This window comes from Cetorhinus maximus, chromosome 14 (assembly GCF_964194155.1).
Source record: "Cetorhinus maximus chromosome 14, sCetMax3.hap1.1, whole genome shotgun sequence".
Lineage (NCBI taxonomy): Eukaryota > Metazoa > Chordata > Chondrichthyes > Lamniformes > Cetorhinidae > Cetorhinus > Cetorhinus maximus.
The window spans coordinates 27,409,546-27,427,328 of record NC_135892.1 but is presented as its reverse complement, the minus strand read 5'-3'; the positions used below and the strand labels follow the sequence as shown (position 1 = coordinate 27,427,328).

General features: G+C 41.9%; 1 protein-coding gene across 2 annotated transcripts in view; it reads left to right on the top strand.

Annotated features, from left to right (window-relative positions):
* LOC144689551 (parkin coregulated gene protein homolog) overlaps positions 1-17,783 on the top strand; it is a 523,903-nt gene that overhangs the window by 388,566 nt on the left and 117,554 nt on the right. For both annotated transcript variants that reach the window (XM_078556725.1, XM_078556724.1), the window contains one exon: positions 5,262-5,411. In XM_078556725.1, the coding sequence (XP_078412851.1) occupies positions 5,262-5,411 (150 nt within the window). The remainder of the gene's footprint in view (positions 1-5,261; positions 5,412-17,783) is intronic.

Below are 17,783 nucleotides of genomic sequence, written 5' to 3'. Positions count from 1 at the left end.
TCGAGTGGAGGCAGCTACTGATTTATATGAGCAACTGCTTCTGTGAAATGCACATGTGCAAACCCCAACCTGGCCCTATTACTGACCCCATGAAAATGGTCGGTACCATGTTCAGGGCAGGACTTCCAAATTCCGGACGCATCCGTTGTATCAAAAATAGTGTTCAATCACATCCTCTGGTGAGCTGCTAGCTGTGTGTCCTTTTCCCCTGCTCCTCTGCTCTGTTTCCAGCACAGTAATGTACGCTGTCTCATTATATGCAAATCCCTCCTTCATCCTAGCCTCCAAAATATGTATCTCTGAACTGGTGGGTCTGAGTATAAGGTCATGTGACATGTCTCTTCATCTTCATTGTCTTCTTCCTCTTCCTCCTCTGACTGGAATGGTTCCAGTTTTTGCATATCTGAAATTAAAAAGGGACAAGGGTTCAGTTGTGATGAGGGAAAAGCAGAAAGTAAGAAGAGCATGCTTGTACCATTCGCAGATTCTCAGTCAGAAGAGGTTCTGGGATGAGGGAAAAGTGGAATGAGAGAAGGAAGATTAACTACGTCGAAACCCTTGTCATTAATGGTTCCAGCCCCACCCACTAGTGGCCAAAGCCTCAGCAATGCCCTTCCCATGAGAGCTATCATTGTCTGCTTCATGGGGGTTTAAAATAGACACGTGTCCATTTCCAGTTCTTTCCTGCTGTCTCCTGTTATGCGGCACCTTCTCCTGCAAGGAAGAGGAAAGTATGTCAGTGAGTGTTCTGCAATATATTTTGATCATGTTACTGCCATGGTTGAATAGCTGTCAGTGTGTGTGAGTTGTGAGTACGAGGTTTGCAACAGTGCTAATTGAGTGATGGTGAGGGAAAGAATATGAATTGAAAGGTTGAATACTGATTGATAAAAAATGGTTGGTAGATGTTGTTATAGAGAATTGGAAGGAGCATTTAAAAAGCAGGATCATTTCCACTTTCTAAAGAGATAATAATGTCTGTGCTCAGTCCTTGCAAGCCTCTGGTGCTGGGAACAGTTCCTGAGGGCCATGGGTCAGTAATATCACAGGCTAAGCAATCCCATTTAGATTTCTGAATCCCTTGTAAATGTCAAATGTCCTGTTCAAAACATCAATAGATCAATTGCAGTTGTATTAGCTATTAACCACTATGGAGGGTACCACTGTCTTTAGAAGCTCTACAGTGTGCCTTTTTGCTGCAGCAATCTCCCAACCTGTCACTTTGCAGGGTGTTCTGCAGATAGTAAGAAACATCCTGCAATGTGTAGCAGATGCATTAATATGCTCTTTTCATTGATCTGCCATTTTAAACAAATGTGTGGAGACAGTCTCTCCTGCCTGGACTAAATTGATGCTTCCAGCTATATTTTGGGTCAAAATCCTGGATGTCCCTCCCTAACAGAAGGAAAAAACAATTCGGACCAGTACTCTTATTTGCCAGGTTTTACTGGTGTTCCATTTTAAGGTATACAAGACCAGTTCGGGCCAGTATCCTTATTTCCCAGTTTTTACCGTTTTTTCCTTCTGGGTACACTGCATGTTCTGCAGTGGTTCAGGAACGCAACTCACCACCACCTTCTCAAGGGCAATTAGGGATAGGCAATAAATGCAGGTCTAGCCAGGGGTGCCAACATCCCATGAAGAAATAAACTTTTTAAAAATCAGATCAAACACGCTATGATTATGAGGTGTCGGTGTCTGGTCCCATTAAATCAAGTGTCCTCAAAGACTAGCAGGCACAATAAGTTGAGAGAGTGGTTTTGAATATAATAGGTGCTTTAGAAAAGACTGTCAGCCATGAGCGCTGGTAGCACTTTGGCTTCTGAAATGTGGGTTCAATGCCTACTCCAGAACTTGAGGATAAAGATCAAGGCTGACACTCCAATGCATGATTGAGGGACTGCTTAGATGTTAAACTGAGGCAGCTGCTGCTTCTGCGCTCCTGCTGAAAAATAATGTTGCTCTTTAAATGACTGCAATTTTTTAAATGCTGTATCAGAACTGTATATTCTCCCCTTCTTCACAGTAACAATAAGCTAATGAAAGATGGATTCCTAGCCTCCAAACTATCTTGCATGTTTGAGGATTCTAAGGTGAAATTGTGGTAGATTTGCTGTCATTTCTCAATAATGTATGAAAAGGACAACTCAATTGAAAACTTGACAATGAGAAAAGCCAGATGATGCAGTCACATGCACGTTTGCAAAATTACTGGATACCTGTAATTTAAATACGAACATCGAATATGTTGATTGCATATCCCAGCAAGGATCTTTTGATCTTGCAAAGACTACAACATAGATTCACCAAAATGATACCACTTGAATGGTTACATTTTGAGGATAGTTTGTATAACCTTAGTAGGTTGAGGGTTGATCTGCTAAAGGGATTTTATAGGGTAGAGAGAAGCTATTTCCTCTAGCAGGGAAGTCCAGAAACACAGGGCATAACCGTAAAATTATAACTAGCTTTTTTAAAATAAAATCAGGAAGTACTTTTCACACAAAGGACAGAAAAGGCTATAAAAACCTGTAAAATTCCCTTGGTGACCTTTCTACATTGGGCACACTTCCCCCACCCCAATGTCTTGGCCCTGTGGGTGCACTGTCCACTTGGCCTCTTCATCAAGACCCACCCCAATCTCCACACCCTTCCCCCCCAGGCCTCACATTCCCTCCCCATCGTGAGATCCCTCCTTTAGTCTTGGGCTTAGAATCTGGGGACTGTTTGTAGTCCCAGTCCTGGCCATTGCTATCACTGGCACAGCTGGGACTACAGATGGGCTGGCAGCTCTCAGAGGCTGGACTTCCTCCTGAATTAGGAGCGGAAGTCCCATCTTCAGCCAATTCAGGCTCCTGAATTGTAAAATTCAAATTTGTAAAATAAAAGCGTTAAACGGCTGTGCGGCCGCTGTGATCAGCAGGATGTGATGCAGGGTGACTCACCAATTCTTCAGATGGTGGGCGGGAAACCCTGCCATCTAAAAAATCCTACCCAGAGTACTGGAATTCTTCCAAAAGGTTGTGGATGTTGGGTCAATGGGTCAATCAAAATTTTCAAGGCTGAAATCGTTGGATTTTTCATGGGTAAAGGTCTGAAGGCACGTGGAGAAAAGGCAAGTAAATAGAGTTGATTCACTAATGAACCATGATCCAATTGAATGGCAGAGCAGGTTCAAGGGGCTGAATGGCCTCCTCCTGTTCCTATGTTCCTAAAAGACAGTGTTGAAAATAATAGTTTGCCGCAGGCCATTCTTTTACATTAAGCTATTTGAAATCAGAGGCTTAACCTGCAATTCTCATGTACAAAATAATTACTTGGTCACAAAAGTATTTACTTAGTGTTAATGCAATTTATTTCATATAACTAATTAAATATTACATATACAGTAATTCACTGTTACATTTTACTTGCAGAATTCAATCTTTTGGTCTAAAATTAAATGTATTTGAAAAGTCCTACGCTTAAGGTAGCAAATATTTTGTCTAGACATTTGTTTTAAACATTTTGCTTGATCAAAATCTTCATGTCATACTTATCAATAATATTCTAAACCTGTAAAAATATTTTTATGTTGGTGTTGAGAGATGATATTGAATGCCATTGTGAGGGAATGAATCATTTTCTTCATTTTTAGCAACAGTATTGAATCAACCATTCTCAGATCATGTACAAGATGAGCCAGGTGCAAAGCAAAAACCCCCTTACTTTGCCACAATATTGTGCCTTTATGCTTTGTAATGTTCTCCCTTGAGCTTTCAACAATGCTGACCCTTGCTACAGTACAGTTCCACGGCTGCCAATCCTCACTGTTTAGGATGATACATGAGGAATTGCCAATTGGGAGAAATACCAGTTCTTGGCCCCACAAAGGAAAATTTCACACATACCTTGAAGGGCCTCTTCTGTGTGTGGATCTGCTTCAGCCTGACTAGAAAACACTCACTCAGGCCCCAGTTACAATTGACATTAAAAGACCCTAATTTGCATAAATTCATTAGGCTTCTGCCTGTTTTGGGTGGGTGCTTCATTTGCCTGCAGCACCCTGCAAGTTAAAATCTGCAATGTTGAGTAAGAGCCAAATTACAAGCAGGGAAATAATGCAATTGTTTTCAATTCCCCAATCACCCAGTTTCTGTCGGGCAGGTATGGTTAAGATGAACCCCACAGTTTTGCATCTTACATACAAAATTTAACTTAAAGTTTTCTTACTAAAATCTTACCAAACAGTACAGTTTGTTACAAGTAAGTTACTGTTTTATTCATGGTTTCATTATTGAGATTATTGGAAAGGTCAGTAACCTATTGTGCCAGCAATAATCAACTGAGTGTTTTCAAATGTATACAGAAATGCAGCAATTTGCAACAAAATTTATTGTTTCAAAATTTAATGTATCTTTTGTAATACTGGTGTTTGTATGTTTTGACGTGTTAAATGACAGCATTGTTTAATGTATCAAGTATTTGTCCAAAGTTTAATCAGAATGTCTCTATGTAAGCTGTTCTCAAGCTAAGGAATTCAGGGGGAGGGCTGGATCGGAGGTGTTACTTGTAGAAAGACATTATACTTACCTTTAAACATAGCCAACTTGTTCCCAAAACAAAAGGTCATTTGGTCTATTATTCACAAAAGTGAGATTATTGTCAAACAAAGGCAACAGAAGATGTTTCATAAAGGCCATCTGTACAAAAGGAAATAATCATGTGTTGCCACATAGATATCTTAGGAGGCGATACAAGAACTAGTATGCATGTTAATGCTTTTGTTCGTCATTAATGGGGGCCTACAGAATTATTTGCAAACATTTGCCTCTTTGTCCAAAAAACTATGATTTCCAGAATTTATTCATTGAGCTGCTTCAATGATTTCTTAGTAATAAGCTCAAGACATAGATGCCCAATTGTTTGATGAGAGAGTATCTGTTGTTGTGGAACATTGCGCATTAGCACAGTTCCACTGGCCCGATGGTACATGCTGTGTTTTGGACGAAGCAGAGAGCAGTCTGCAAAATGAATAAATGAACTGTATTCTTGGGGGTTAGTGAGGAGTCAGCGCAAATTGTGGGAACAAATAACAGTCAGGACAAGGCAGTGTTTTATAACATCAGTGGTGCAATCCATCTTTGGAATTTTTCAAAGCTCTGCTAATAAAGGCCTACTTGCAGTACCCAGCAGAGAATTATTTAATTAAATTTATCCATTAAAGTTTCCTTTTCACAGAGAGCCATCATTCTCCTCTGTCTCCCCTTATATCCCTGCAGATGCACTCAACACTCGGAACAAGCAAATCATTTGCACCACGCTGAAAGTGCTCCAGCACCTGGTTGTGTCAGCTGACATGGTGGGCGAGGCCTTGGTGCCTTATTACCGTCAAATCCTCCCCGTCTTGAATATCTTCAAGAACGTGAATGGTAAGCCATCAGGCAGATATCACACCTCACTTTCCTCTCTCCTTTTTGTGTTAGCCTGCAGGGAAAGATGTGCAGAAGCATTTTTACTATATTTATAATTAAAATCCATTATCTTAACATATTTGCAACCATGTGAGGCACTAACGGCTGCTGTGGACTAAGCTACATATTGCAGTGACAGCTAACCAACATAGCAAATAAATTATATAGAAGCCCCAATTTTAATCGTGTTAGATCAACAAGAATTGAGTGGGCGCGAATTAGATGGTCATTACATACATTCCCCACCATCACCACCGCATTTCCACTATACGAGTTAGATTAATTTCAGGGACAATGGGGCCTAAAGTGTTTGTAGCCAAAACTTTGTGTGATTCATGTGGCACACCAGACAAGAAGGTGCAACAAATTTAAGTTTCTGTCAATTCTTCCTATTTTTATAGTCTTTCTAAGGTACTTGTTTTTCACTCAATTACTCCTTTTTGTCTTCCTTTTAAATTATTTTGTTGTTTAATAAAGGACCAATATCTTTTCCTGATAGTCTCAGACTACACCTATGACAAATTCTACATAATGACTTTCTCAGTGTTATTAGATCTTTTTTAGCTATTTTATCCTATCTGTCCGTCTCTTCTGAAGCTTTTACATCTGCTGAGATATGGTTTCATAGGCACCAGGTGGCCTTCTACCCCAGTGACCTTTTCTTCAGATTGGAGACTGCAGCATTAAGATTAAGCAGACCTACACAAACTTGGGACAGAACTATGCTATGTTTCCCACTTCATTAACCAACCCCCCCCATAACACCCCGCCCAAAATATCAGGCATGCATTGGGCAGAACTGATGCTAAAATTTGATCCAATTTTAGCTGCTTTATCACTTAATCACAAAATTATTGGCAGTAATTATGGTATTGCATTCAATACACCAATGTCAGTTTCCTATTGCAGCACTATGTAATTGTTTAAATGTCCTTCAGCCTATTCGCAAGGGTCTTGTGGGTTTTGCTTCGCCTGCAGTTGATGTGGATCATTCACATGCACAAGAGGTTTGTATTTGTTTTATTTTCATTTGGATTTAAAATACTTTTCATTTCAAAAATTTGAATCAATATCAATTACACCTCACCATTTACGCAAGTCCCATAGCATTTTCTTTCAACTTTGAAAAGAAACACTGAAATGACAAGCTTCTTAATAGTTTCATTTAGACTCGCAGTGCTGCATGGAGAGCAGATCAGAAAACTACCAATGAAGGCTACCAGGAATTTGAGCCTCCAAAATGACGAGTATTGCAGGAAAGAAGGGGTGAGAATCCTAAAGCTAATACTACCCTAGGTTTTTAATAAAACAGCAATGTGCAAAAATGTTGTGCACTACTGGACACAGCATTGAAACATTTGGGATCATTCACCCATTGCACAAATTTTGGCATCTTTAAAGGCTGCCAGGGCATCACCACTTTCACAGCAATTATAGCACTTTTAATGTAAAGAACCACCCCTCCCCCCACCACCCCAGACACATCACAGAAGTGTAATTGAACAAAAATGAATGCCAAGCCAAAGAATTAGTTATTAGGAGAGTTAGTTAAAGAGTTGTACTTTAAGGAAGGTCTTAAAGGAGGAGAGGGAGTTGCAGAGGTGGGAAGTTTTAGAAAGGATATTTCAGAGCTTAGGGCCAAGGCTGTTGAAGACATGGCCACTAACGGTTGGACAAAAAGATGGGGGATACAGAGCAGGCCAGAGATGGAGGAATTTAGAACTCTGGGGTGTTGAAGGTTTAATGTGGATTTATAGAGATAGGAGCAGCAAGACTGTCATGGAACTTAAACACAAAGGTGAGAATTTTAAATTGGAGGCATTTGGAAGCTTGAAGCCAAAATAGGTCAGCAAGGGCAAGGTTGATGGATGAGGAAAACTTGGCACCATACAAATTAGAATGAGCTGAAGTTTATCAAGGGTGGTCGATTGGAGAGCATTGAGATAGTCAAGACTGAAAATGGTAAATGTATGGATGAGGCTTTCAGCAGCATGAGGCTGTGGCAGGTGATGTTATTGAGGTGGTAGTAGGCAGTCTTAGAGTTGGAGAGGATTTAGGATCAAAAGTTTAGCTTAGTTTAAATAGGGTGCTAAGGTTATGAGCAGTCTGATTCAACTTGAGATAATCAAATGATAGGGACATGGAATCGATGGCAAAGCCAAAATTGATGATTTTTGTCACCCTACTGCTTATGGAGGAAACTGCAGATTATCCAAAGCCAATGTTGGATAAACAGTCTGACAACATAATCAGTGGAGGTGCAAAGAGAGACATGGAGAGGTACAGCTGGGTATTGTCATCGTACACATGGAAGTTGACGCCGTTTAAAAAAAAATATTTTCATGGGATATGAGCATCGCTGGCAAGGCCAGCATTGTTGCCCATCACTAATTGTCCTTGAGAACCTTGAACCGTTGCAGTCCATCTGGTGCAGGTATACCTGGACTGCTGCTGGGAAGGGAGTTTCAGGATTCTTATTCCACAACAGTGAAGGAACGGCAATATAGTGCAAAGTCAGGATGGTGTGTGGCTTGAACTTGGAGGTAATGGTGTTGCCAGATATCTGCTGCTCTTGTCCTTCTAGGTGGTAGAAGTCATGGGTTTGGAAAGTGTTGTCAAAGAAGCCTTGGTGAGTTGCTGCAGTGCATCTTGTAGATGGTACACACTGCTGCCACTGTGCGAAGGTGGTGGAGGGAGTGAATGTTGGAGGTGGTGGATGAGGTGCCAGTCAATGAGCTGTTTTGTCCTAGGTTGTGTCAAGCTTCTGAGTGTTGTTGGAGCTGTGTGATGGTGTATTCATCACACTCCTGATTTGTGCCTGATAGGCTTTGGGAAGTCAGAAATTAAGTTACTCGCCTCAGAATTTCCAGCCTCTGACACGCTCTTGTAGCCACAGTATTTATATGACTGGTCCAGTTAAGAGTCTGAGGAGATGCGAATGGTACTGAACAATTGTGCATTAATCAATGAACATCCCCACTTGTGACCTTATTATGGGAGGAAGGTCATTGATGAAGCAGCTGAAGATGGCTGGGCCGAGGGTACCTCTTTGGCAATGTCATGGGACTGAGATGATTGGCAACCAACAAGCACAACCATCTTCCTTTATGCTAGGTATGACTCCAACCAATGGAGAGCTTTCCCCCTGATTCCCATTGAGTTCAATTTTGCCAGGGCTCCTTGATGCCACACTCGGTCAAATACTGCCTTGATACCTCAGGAGTTCAGCTCTTTTGTCCATGTTTGGACCAAGGCTGTAATGAGTTCAGGAGCCGAGTGGCCCTGGCAGAATCCAAACTGAGCATCAGTGCACAGGTTATTGCTGAGCAAGTGTCGCTTGATAGCATTGTTGATGACCCCTTCCATCACTTTGCTGATGATCGCGAGGAGGCTGATGGGGTGGTAATTGGCAGATTGGATTTGTCCCGCTTCTTGTGGTTAGGACATATCTGGGCAATTTTCCATATTTTCTGGTAGAAGCCAGTATTGTAACTACTGGAACAGCTTGGCTATGGGCGTGGCTAGTTCTGGAGCACAAGCCTTCAGTAGTATTGTGGGGATGTTGTCAGGGCCCATAGCCTTTGCAGTAACCAATGCCTTCAGCAGTTTCTTGATAACACAAGAGAGTGAATCAAATTAACTGAAGATTGACATCTGTGATGTTGGGGAGCCCAGGAGGTGGTCGAGGTGGATCATCCACTTGGCACTTCTGGCTGCAGATTGTTGCCAGTGCTTTAGCCTTGTCTTTTGCACTAATGTGCTGGGCCCCCTCTTCATTGAGGATAGGGATATTTGTGGAGCCTCCTCCACCGGTTAATTGTTTAATTGTCCATCACCATTCACGACTGGATGTGGTAAGACTGCAGAGCTTTGATCTGATCCATTGGTTGTAGGATTGCTTGACTCTGTCTGTTACATTCTGCTTCCACTGTTTAGCATACAAGTAGTCCTAAGTTGTAGTTTCACTAGGTTGACACATTTTTAGCTATGTCTGGTGCTGCTCCTGGTATGCCCTCCTGCATTCTTCATTGAACCAAGATTGATCCCTTACCTTGATGTTAATGGTAGATTGAGGGATATGCTGAGCTGTGAGGTTACAGACTGGTTGTGTACAATTCTGCTGCTGCTGCTGATGGTCCACAGCACCTCATGGATGCCTAGTTCTGAGCTACTAGATCTGTTCTGACTATCCCATTTAGCATGGCGCCACACAACACGATGGAAGGTATGCATTGATGGGACTTTGTCTTCACAAGGAGTGTGTGATGGTCACTCCTACCTGTCCTGTTATGGAAAGATGATCCTGCAGCAGGCGGATTGGTGAGGATTGTTTGTTCCCTCACCACCAGCAGATATGTCCTTCAGGACTTGGCCAGCTCAGTCAATAGTGGTGCTACCAAGCTACTCTTGGTGATCGATGTTGAAGTACCCACCCAGAATACATTGTGTGCCCTTGCCAACCTCAGTTCGTCCTCCATGTGATGTCCAACATGGAGGAGTATTGATTCATCAGCTGAGGAAGGGCAGTAGGTAGTAATCAGTAGGAGGTTTCCTTGCCTAAGTTTGACCTGATGGCAGGAGACTTCATGGAGTCCAGAGTCAATGTTAAGTTATCCCAGGACAACTCCCTCCTGACTGTATACCACAATGCTGCCGCCTCTGCAGGGTCTATCCTGCTGCTGGGTCTTGACAACCCAGGGATGGTAATGGTGGTGTCTGGGACATTGGCCGTAAGGTATGACTTGGTGCATATGACTATGTCAGGCTGTTGCTTGACTAGCCATGTCTATGGACTTTATCTCATGAGGCAGCTTGCAGGTAAAAAAGGAAAGAGCTTGGGAGACTCCAAAAATATCAGGGTAGGGATAGGAAAAAAAAGCCATTGCTGGGGATGCTCTGATTATGATCAAACAGGCAAGTGTGGTAAGAAATGAAGGTTGTCCCAATCTGACACTGAGCCATTTAAACAGATATTTGGAAAGGTGACCAAAAGCTTGGCCAAAGAGGTTGGGCTTAAGGAGCGTCTTAAAGCAGAAGAGACGAGGTAGAGAAGTGGAGAGGTTTAGAGAGGGAATTCCAAGGCTTAGGGCCCAGGTCGTTTAAGTCTAGCTGAAGCTACCAATGGTGAAGCAATGAAGATCAGGGCTGAGTATGAGGCCAAAATTAGAGGAATACAATGATCTAGGAGGATTGTAGGCTGAGAGAGGTTACAGAAATAGGTAGAGACTATGGATGGGTGGGGGAGGGGTGGGGACTTGAAAACGAGGGTGAGAATTTTAAATTTGCAGTATAGCAAACTGTGTGCCAATGTCAGTCAGTGAGCACAGTGATGATAGGTGAATGAGATTTGATGCAAGTTAGTATAAGGACAGCAGAGGTTTCGATGAACTTAGGAACACTGGGACATAGGAGCTAGAGTAGGCCATTTGGCCCTTCAAGCTTGCTCCATATTCAATAAGATCATGGCTGATCTGGTTGTGGTCCCAGCTCCACTTTCCTATTTTCCCCCATAATAACCTTTGACTCCCTTGCCTAACAAAAATCTGTCTAACTACCTTAAATAAATTCAAAGATCCAACCTCCATTACTCCCTGGGGAAGAGAATTCCACACAACAACGACCCTTTGGGAGAAAAAATTTCTCCTCATCTGTCAAAAAAAGAGACCTCTTATTTTTAAACTATGTCCCCAAGTTTTAATCTCCCCCAAAAGAGGAAACATCCTCCGGCCAGGAAACATTGGAATAGAGTCATGACACAAGCATGGATGGGGATTTCAGCAGCAGATGAGCTGAGGCAGGAGTGGAGACAGGTGACGTTATAGAGGTGGAAGTAGGTGATCTTGGTGACGGGATGCATATGGGGGTTGAATGCTCAGCCAATTCATTATTTTAGATGTGTAGTCATTGTTGTGTAGGCAAACATGGCAGCTTGTGCATAGCATAGTTCCAAAAGCAGCAATGGAATAATAACCAGCTCATGTCTTTATTGGGGTCGCTGCTTGAGAGTTGATTATTGTCCAGGACACCAGGAGAACTCCCCTGCTCTTCTTCAGATAGTGCTTTGGGATCTTTTAATCTACATAGGAGGGCAGACAAGCCCTTAGTTTAACATCTTGTCTGAAAGACAGGATCTCTGACAATCCAGCATTTCCTTAATATCACATCAAAGTGTCGACCCAGATTATGTCCTCCAAACTGTGGAATTCCGCTTGAACAAAGACAAGTTTGCTGCAACTGATTAAAGGCCTAGATCCTAAACAATGGCTAGAATTCTCTGCTTTACTGCTCCTTTCGCAAGTTGTAAGTACTTATCAGGAAACCCCACTTCTGTCTTTTTCCAATCGTTGAAGCTAATTATTGCCTGGGTGAAGCAGATTTTCTATTTTATTGTATTTGTATTTTAGAAAAGTATTCAAATGACAGGATGGAGGCTCCTGAGTTGCCAGCTGTGAATTTTCATTTAAAGGTTTAAAAACAGAATTTAATCAGCCTGTGATTTAAATTTAAATGTTGACTTTTTATAAAAACAGTGAAAATTATTTTACTTCAGTTTGACCAAAATAAATGTGCTGTCAATAATTACATTTACATGGGGAGAATTTTCTCCCCGTCGGGGGTGCTGAGTGGGAGAAGGTGCGGGCAGACGTGCAACCAATGACCGCCCGTGATCGGCTGCGCGCTGTCATTTTATGTGAGCAGGCCAATTAAGGCCCGCCCAGCATGACGCATGCGCGCGAAAGAGCACAGAAATCTCCCTGAGGCACAGAGCTGCCTCGGGGAGATTAGTTTGATTTTGAAAAACATAAATAATGAAAAAAAAATGTTTTAAGACGTCCCCTCATGTGACAGTGTCACATGAGCTGGGACATATCTATTAATTTTATCAAAATTTTTTATTAAAGTTTAAAAACCTTCATGAAACCTCATCCCACCCGTGGATGAGATTTCATGATAAATGCGAAGTCTGCCTGGCCTCTTTGCCTGCCCGCCAACCTTAAGGTTGGACGGGCAGCTCTGTTAATTATTTTAATTGATATTTAAATGGCCTTCATAGACCTTTGACAATTTGGTGGGTGCGCAGCCAACTCTGGTGCGTGCCTGGCGAACTGAAAATCGGAATGACACATGGTGACATCGGGATGCATGCCCGATGTCACCACGCGTCATTTTACACATCGGCAAGCGGGGCCCGCTCCCGCACGCTGACCCGAAGATTCTGGCCCATGGGTTGCACATAATTTTTATTATCTATTAGGCGCCAATAATTTGCTGTGCTAAAAATCTAATTTTGTATATCCAATTCGTAGAATGTCAAATGAGTTTAGATTTTACAAAAGGCCATGAATATGTAAGATGAAAGGTTACAAAAACCATAAAATATGTAATATTTAAATATCTCATACAAAATGTAAAATGAAATTGGCTGTAAAAAAAATTGGTTTGGCTTTTTAAGTAGCAATATGAGAAACAGAAAGAGATATTTAGAAAAACATCAAACAAATTGCGGATGGTATAGTGGCTGTAGCAGAGGGTATATTTGAATTTTCTAGAGCACCTTTAACCTAATAAAATATTGCAAGGCACTTCAGAGCAGCATTATAAAAAATGACACTGAGCCACAAATGAGTGACTTAAAACCATGAAAGTGGGGTAGAGAGGTGGAGAGGGTTAGGGAGTAAATTCCAGACCTTATGGGCTAGGCAATTGAAGGCATGGTGGGGCAATTAAAATCAGGGATGCTCAAGAAGCTGGAATTATAGGAGCGAATATATCTTAGAGGATTATAGAGCTGGAGGATATTCCAGAGGTACGGAAGGGCCAGGCCATGGAAGCATTTGAAAATAAAGATGAGAATGAGAATCTAACCATCACCCCTTGACATTCAATGGTATTACCATCACTGAATCCCCCACTATCAACATCCTGGAGGTTACCATTGATCAGAAACTGAACTGGACTAACCATATAAATACTGTGGCTACAAGTGCAGGGGAGAGAGAGGAATCCTGTGGCGAGTAACTCACCTCCTAACTCCCCAAAGCCTGTCCACCATCTACAAAGCACAAATCAGGAGTGTGAATACTCTCCACCTGCCTGAATGAGTGCAGCTCCAACAACACTCAAGAAGCTTGACACCATCCAGGACAAAGCAGCCCGCTTAATTGGTATTCCATCCACATTCACACCCCCCACCTCCGATACACAGTGGCAGCAGTGTGTACCATCTACAAGATATACTGTAGGAACTCACCAAGGCTCCTTAGACAGCACCTCCCAAACCCACGACCGCTACCATCTGGAAGGAGAAGGACAGCAGACACATGGGAACAGCACCAACTGGAAGTCCCCCTCCTAGTCACTCACCATCCTGACTTGGAACTATATCGCCGTTCCTTCACTGTCGCTGGGTCAACGTCCCGGAACTTCTTCCCTAAGAGCACTGTGGGTGTACCTACACCACATGGACTGCAGCAGTTCAGGAAGGCAGCTCACCACCATCTTCTCAAGGGCAATTAGGAATGAGCAATAAATGCTGGCCAAGCCAGCAACGTCCCACATCCCATGAATGAGCAAAAAACAAATTTTAAATTGAGGCGTTGTGTAACCAGGAGCCAGTATAGGTCAGTGAGAACAAGAATGATGGGTGAATGTCATTTAGTATGAGTTAGGACAGCAGAGCTTTGGACAACCTCAAGTTTACAGAGGGTAAAATGTAGTAAACCAGCCAGAAGTGCATTATAATAGTCAAATCTGGAGATAACGAAGGTATGGACCAGGGTATTGGCAACAGAAGAGCTGAGACGGAGGTAGACAATTGCATTGCTACGGAGGTGGAAATGATGATGTGGATATGTGTTTGAAAGCTCATCTCAAGGCCAAATATGACACTGAGGATGTGAACAGCCTGGTGTTGCCAGAGAGAGGGATGAAATCAGTGGCGAGGGAGCGGAGTTTCTGGCAGTGATCAAAGAAAATGGCTTCAGTCTCCCCAATATTTAATTGGAGGAAATTTTTGCTCATCCAATACTCGATGTCAAAAAGCAGTCTGACAATTTAGATACAATGTAGGGGTGGAGAGAGGTGGAGAGGTAGAGCTTGGTGCCAGCAGTGTGCATGTGGAAATCGACATTCTGTTTTAGATGATGTTGCCAAGGGGCAGCATATATTACACAGAAATTGGAGGGGTCCAAGGATAGATCCTTGGGGAACACCGGAGGTAACTGAGCAGGAATGGGGAGAGAAACCATTGATGCCAATTCTTTGGCTATGATTAGATGGAAGTGAATAGAACCAAGTGAGTGTAGTTCCACCCAGTTGGATAATGGTAGAGAATCTTAGGAGGAGGAGGATGGTGTGGTCAGCTGTGTCAAAGGCTGCAGACAAATGGAGAAGGACAAGAAGGGATTGTTTGCCTTTATTACAGTCATATAGGATGTCATTTGTAACTTTGATAAGGGCTGTTTCAAAATTGTGGCACAACAGAAAACTGACTGGAGGGGTTCAAACATGGGAGTTCTGGGAAAGATAGCACAAATTTGAGAGATGACAACATGTTCAATCAGGAATTGGATCATCGACCAATTTTCCTTTTTCTAACCCATGGTACTGAAGCCAATTGCAGTACATTTACTGTTGCCACGTGTGAGATCAGTTGACGCTGAACAAATGTATGAGGTCCTTGTGTGTTTTGGGATGGGTATGATTCGGGAGAGATCATTGATAATTTAGCCAACTGTAATACAAGACAATCATTTCATTGAAGATCAAACCTGAGATCTCCTTGGCTGCTACAGGTGGGAGTTAACTGTTGGATTAATCCTAGGAAGCTGAATTTCAAATTTTATAGAAGTCAGTCACTAGTAACAATCTAAGTAAGACATGCATATGGAACAGAGGGGCTCATTATTTTATTGAGGGGAAGGTGCAAAGTATTTACACTTTGAGACTATGATCTCCATCCTTGACTATACCATGAATAGACCCTAAGTCTCCCAAAGTTCCAGTAAGGTGTTATAAATGTTGAGGTGTAAACAATGGTGCTGTAAACTCTCCATTTACTTCTAAGATGAAAGGGAGTTGGGATCAAGGATAAATAATTAGTATTTCTACTTAGATACAAAGGTAATGTGTTTCCCATTGCCATGAGGAAAAGGTTAGAGGAATCCATTTTAAGATCAGGTTACAGGCTTACTTATTTCTAGGAATATCACAGAGAGACAGCAGTTGCAGTTTCGTCTTGCCTGGTCTGCAGCCACCTTGAGGTAGAGAGCAAGAAATAGAATTAGCTATGCCTGCATCTTAAGCAGAGAAATGCTGACTATTATTCACCATGCAGAATGTGGGTGGGAACTTGCACTCAGATTGAAGACTGAGTTCGTGAGGAGTTAAAGAAAGCTGGAAGATTTGCTTAGCTTGGAGTTAGAGGAAGAAATCTATAGTGTAACACTAACGATGAGAGAGAGTTCTAGGATTAGAGGTTAGCCGGCTGGGAAGTTAAAAAGGAAGCAATCCATTGAAAGCTGGAAGCAACTGTGAACTGTTTGCGATAAGAATAGTAATTCTGTGGAGTGTGTGAAGTGTGATAAGTAAAAAGGAGCAGTTCATTTGTATAATTTTTAAGTATAAGTTACCTACGAAAGAAAATAGTGTTTAGTCAATTGTGTTTTGGTCATTTGATATAGTAAAAGACTTAAACATTAAATCTTGATGTGTCATTCTTTCAGCTTTTAACTGGAAGTTCAAATTTCCCTTTAATGGTTATTGGTCTCTGTGGAGATTGCAACAAACTAATTAAGGTAATATGCTGATGAATTAATGGATCTTGTATGGTTAAAGAGGAAAGAAAGTCTAGAGGAAGTACTTGTTGTTTTCACTGAAAAGAGTTCACTGTAAACTTCACTATAACAAACAAGTCCAAGCTTCCAAAGGGCATCCAACAAGTATAGTGGAAGAGAGCCTATCTCTCTTGCACTCTGCCTTTTGAGCCTTGAGAAGCCTGCAGCTTTGCTTCTGGTTGCTGGCACCAGGACTTCTTGCTGTTGACAAAAAACAGCAGCCAGAGGGCTCCAAGTTGCAAGGATTATGCTTGTGGAGTACAGAAAATATACTACCTGATGCCTCCTTTGTTTCTTTGAGGTGTTTCCAGTTCTACAGAGTGTGCTGGTGTAAGCCCCAATGCCAGGCACTTTGGAGCATCCATCCATTTGTGTGTCCCACAGACACGTCTTGAACAAAGTAAGGTAGTAGGCCAGGAAGGTCCCTTCCTACCTTTTTGAAATCTTGATGCTGAACCTGCACCTACAGTAAGTGCAGGCCTAGTTACATTATTTTGGGGAAGTCTCAGAAATCAGGCTTTGTGTTGGCAAAGACTCAATTCAACGTGTTTGTTCCCCATTATCCCTTTGAAGGACAAGTCAATAAGGCTTTAAAAAAAATCCTTGGCTTTATAAATGGAGGTATAGAGTACAAAAGCAGGAAATTTATTATAAATCTTCATAGATCACAGGTTAGGTCTCAGCTGGAGTATTGACTCAAAATTTGGTGCCATACTTTAAGAATGATGTGAAGGCCTTGAAGATGGTGCAAAGGAGATTTACCAGCTTGATACCACAGATGGAGGACTTTAGTTGTGTGGAGAGACGAGAGAAATGGATTGCTCCCTTTAGATTAGAGAAGATTACGTGGAGATTTAGGAAATGTGTTCTATATTATGAAAGGTTTTGATAAATCACAGAATGGTTGCAGCACAGGAGGAGACTATTCAGCCTGTCATGTCAATGCCGAATCTCTGCAAGGTAGTAGAAACAAATTGTTTCCACCGATGGGAGGGTTGATAACCAGACGACACAGATTTAACAAATACTCTTAAAATGCTTGTTGTACCCAATTGATTTTCTTTTGGTTGCAAAGCTTTTCATTAAAGCAGTTTGTTCATCAAACCTCACATTTTTGCAGGGCTAAAATTCCGTTGTGTTTTAGTGCTAATACAAATGCCAAATGCTGATCTAAAGGATAGCAATTTTGTAAATTAGCATTCATGGAGCATGAGTACACTATTGCCCATGCTCTGATCCTCTGTAATAATCTGGATTAATGCACAAATCTGGCATAAATCTTTATTTGGCAAATTAAGCCTCATGAATGACATGTATAAATTTACATGTGCTTAATGTCCATTACATCCTGTTAACAAAGTCCTGTTAATAAAGGTGTTGTTCAGGAGGTTAGGATTGAGAGAAATCCAGTCAAGAGCAGAGCAGAAGGCACTGAAAGGAGAAACTAAACAGTTTCTGTCAGCAAGTCTTTGCTCAGCACTCTAGAGGATACACT